The sequence below is a fragment of the Priapulus caudatus genome, unplaced genomic scaffold, assembly GCF_000485595.1.
Source record: "Priapulus caudatus unplaced genomic scaffold, Priapulus_caudatus-5.0.1 Scaffold235, whole genome shotgun sequence".
Classification (NCBI taxonomy): domain Eukaryota; kingdom Metazoa; phylum Priapulida; class Priapulimorpha; order Priapulimorphida; family Priapulidae; genus Priapulus; species Priapulus caudatus.
The window spans coordinates 240500-244422 of NW_014577296.1; the positions used below are offsets into that span (position 1 = coordinate 240500).

A 3923-nucleotide genomic window follows, 5' to 3' on the forward strand; every position below is an offset into this window, starting at 1 on the left:
GACACACAAACAACTATGTGGTTACACTGTGCTGCTGACTTACACTAACACATACTGTGAGATACATACCGCTTCGCACGCACGCACGCACGCACGCACAGCTATAACGTCGCCGACGCTGACTCGGACTCACTGACAGACACCGTATAGGCTGCTGGTTTACATAGACATAGCCTACTATATAAGCACGGCACTACGTGACGGAAGCATCCTCGCTTATCCAGATGCCACTGAGAGCTTACGGGCTCTACCTAAACACACGCGCACAGGCGTAAACACGCAGGAGACTGTCGTTCACGGGGTTACAGGTACGCAGGTCTCCCTCCACCTGCGCTGCGCTGACATCGCCAATGGCTAGTACAGCAGCGAGACTGGAAGCGCACGGGTACACGCGGCTCTCTCTCGCTCTCTCTCTCCGTGCGTGCCGCCGGCACGACTGTCAACCTACGTCGTCGCGACACTGCGACATGTCATCGTCGCACGCTGGCGCGACCGCAGGCGCAATCCAATCAGTGCAAGCAGCCAGTCATCCAGCCCAGCCTCGTCGTCACCTATAGCTATGAGTCACACCTACGATGACGTTGCCGGCTGTATCTTCGCCGCTATCTACACAGTAGCTATCCGGCATCGCTACGGCTGTCCCCGGTAGCTTGTTATATCATCGCTACTGCTTAACCGCTACGTCCATTGCCATTATTCAATTTTTGATGCACGTGTGCGTGTGTGACTGTGCATGTTATCAGGAGTGAATAAAAAAACACATTTGTTTATTCACACCTGATGCCGTAACGCGTAAGTCAACGCACGCACGCGCAGTCACGCACGAATGCAAGCACATACGAACGAATGCAAGCACACACGCACGCACGCACGCACGCGTACGCAGGCGAGGTTTGCGGCTCACATATCCTCATGCGACGGTTTGTTCGCATTCTGTCTCCGGCACCGAACATTTGGTTAGTCGCCATCAGTTCAGGGCGTCCACGGTCCCGTCACGTCAATCATCATCATCATCGCTATGATGGTTATACTCGCGCGAACCAGCGCCCGTTCAAAAGGGATTCCACACTATATACTATACTTGCCTTTCAACGATATAACGTCCGCATAGAAACGACGGACTGGTAGACAAACTTGGACGCGTTCTTGTCACAGCGACGGGTTGACACGATCGGGCAGAGGACGTGAAATGAGCACGCGGACAATGGTAGCAGATATAAGTAGAACTCTTAGCTTAGAACTTGCTAACAGCCCGCTGTCGGTCAGTAGAAGATGCGTTGGCGAGCCTGACTTTAGCTCTGGCACTTATTAATACCAGTGTGAAATTGGTGGCGCTCGTGGTGATGGGTGCGAGGAGGCGTGTGCATGTACACGTGGCAGGAGCATGGATGAATTGAATGGTAAGCGTAAAACGAAATGGGGACTATCTATATTTTTAATCAAACATCCTAACGATAATTTAAACGGTGCGATCATATCCGAAATCCATTTTAACGTGTACGGTTGTTTTTTTTTGCAAGGGCGGCACCCCTTCACTCCAACTAAGTGCTCGACATGGTGTGGTCCACGAGTTACATGGGAAGCTGGGTGAGCGGTCCGCGGGAGGTGGGGGCATCTGGTGTAGCAGCAGCAGCTCTCCCAGGCCTGGCGATGCTCACAAGCACAAGTCAACCATATGCTAATTGTGGATGACGGAGATATAGGATGATGATTGCCACGGTCAGTTCACAGCTGGCTACGGGAGCTGTATGAATCACTCTCCACACCCACACGATCTACTCCGCGAACCTGCTTTTGTCACCCGCGGGTGGCAGGCGCTATCGCAAGTTGTCAACTCTCTGCAATGACTGCTATTAGCCACCTTATATATGCTAAGTGTTATTTAATGGTCGTGTCGCCCCGCGAGCTACGCCTCGCGTATTGTTCTATAACGAGGCTTACGCAAACGCTGATTTAATTATCGAAAAATGTCGCGAGAGCGCGCAACGATTTTCCATCTGAAAATATAATTAAATTCCAATCGTGCGTGCATGCGTCACACACACACGCATCGCCACGCAACGCACTGCACACACACCCACACACAAAACAACTTATTGTGGTTTACAACTGTGACTGCTTGACTTACACTAAACTCTGTGCAGTATACCGCTTCGCAACACACACACGCCATGCTTCTTCTCCTGTTGTCTGCTGGATCACCCGATCTGACAGCAAAACATGCGCATACCGGCCTACTTACTACACACAACACCGATACGTACGGAGGGCGTGAGCGGCGACCGCACGAGATTGCCGCGATGAGACATGCACAGATCTGTGCTTCAACTACCTATTGATCCGAGAGCTTGCTTGCTCACCCTAGTCGCGCTAAGATGGGCATGCAATCACCACGCATCCGTCATGTTTACTCTACGCAGTAAATCGGCTCTCGGGTGCTGGATTCTCGCATCTACTGGGCTAGAAAATTCGAAAAGCTCGAACTGAATGGGAAATATGTGCCCAGCCTCAAATAACGAATTCGAAGACGCGACTGGTAGCCAAATCTGGCTTACTGCCAGCTTTACATTCGAATGCAATTCAGTGGTGAAGTTTACAAACTGACCGGCGTGGATCATTGAGAGGGAGAAGAAGGCTGCTAAAGATAGTAGCAAGGGCGTCAGCCTTACATAGAGCCCCAAATGAGCCTGAAAATCCAGCCAGTCCTCTCATTTCGAACACTTTGAATTCTAGTATGTAACCCATAGTAAAATCCATACGAATAAGCGAGTCCTGCTGAAAAGTTACCACTTTTGATCATTACTTGTCACAAGGGTATGATATAAAGGAAATGACGCTGCGCTGTTAGTGGGCAGATACGTACACGCACGCACGCACACACCACTGGCAGTTCCAACAAATCAGTAAAAATAAAAATAACGTATAATAAATCTGCACCACTAATAACTCTCCTATCTGCGGTAAACAACTCCTCACTGCAAAAGAAAGGCCTAACGTCGGCGCGAATGCTGACTCTCTGCACTAAACTGCGTTCTCACCATACATATTAATCCCCATACATATTAATCCCCATACACAATAATACATAATAATCCCATACATAATAATACATAATAATCCCATACATAATAATGGGGATTATTATGTATGGTGAGTATACGCAGCTTAGTGCAGAGTCAGCATTCGCGCCGACGTCAGGCTTTTCTTTCGCAGTGAGGAGTTGTTTACCGCAGATAGGAGAGTTAGTGGTGCAATAAGATTTATTATACATTATTTTTATTTTTACGATTTAGTGGAACTGCCAGTGGCACACACACGCTCACACATAGACGTGCAGTCAGGCACGCACGCGTGCATGCACGCACGCGTGCATACACGCGCATGATCACACCTACTTATGCACGAATGCACGCATGCGCTCACACACACACACACACACACACACACACACACACACACACACACTGGTGCGCGCATGCGCGCACACACACAGACACGCACGCACGTGGACACACACACACACAGACACGCCGGGACGCGCACACGGGGGTGTGGTCGCACGCACGCGTGCGCGTGTATTGTAAGCGTAAATTCACATTTTAGACCTCGGGTGGTGAAATTGTAGGCATAAATTCACATTTTATGGTGGTGAAAAAGTTTGAGCCGAAACACAAAGGATTTCTGTCAAAGTTTTTTCACGCTTGATTGGCCATGGGCGATTCCATCCGTGAGAGGGGAGTAAGGAAGTAAGGAATAATACGCACTTTATAATTATTTTCTATTATTATTCACACTAGATGGCGCTAGAATGTCAAAATGCAACATTGCACACATACATACGTACATACATACATACATACATACATACATACATACATACATACATACATACATACATACATACATACATACATACATACATA

The 3923-nt window shown here is 48.7% G+C and overlaps 1 protein-coding gene across 6 annotated transcripts in view; it reads right to left on the reverse strand.

Annotated features, from left to right (window-relative positions):
- LOC106807808 (neuron navigator 2-like) overlaps positions 1-3923 on the reverse strand; it is an 80264-nt gene that overhangs the window by 55791 nt on the left and 20550 nt on the right. Inside the window, exon 1 of one of the 6 annotated variants that reach the window (XM_014810266.1) lies at positions 2392-2413. The exons of the other annotated variants lie outside the window; for them this stretch is intronic. Within the exon in view, the coding sequence (XP_014665752.1) occupies positions 2392-2398 (7 nt within the window). The 5' untranslated portion in view covers positions 2399-2413. Of the gene's footprint in view, positions 1-2391; positions 2414-3923 lie in introns of those variants that run through there. 6 annotated transcript variants of the gene reach the window in all.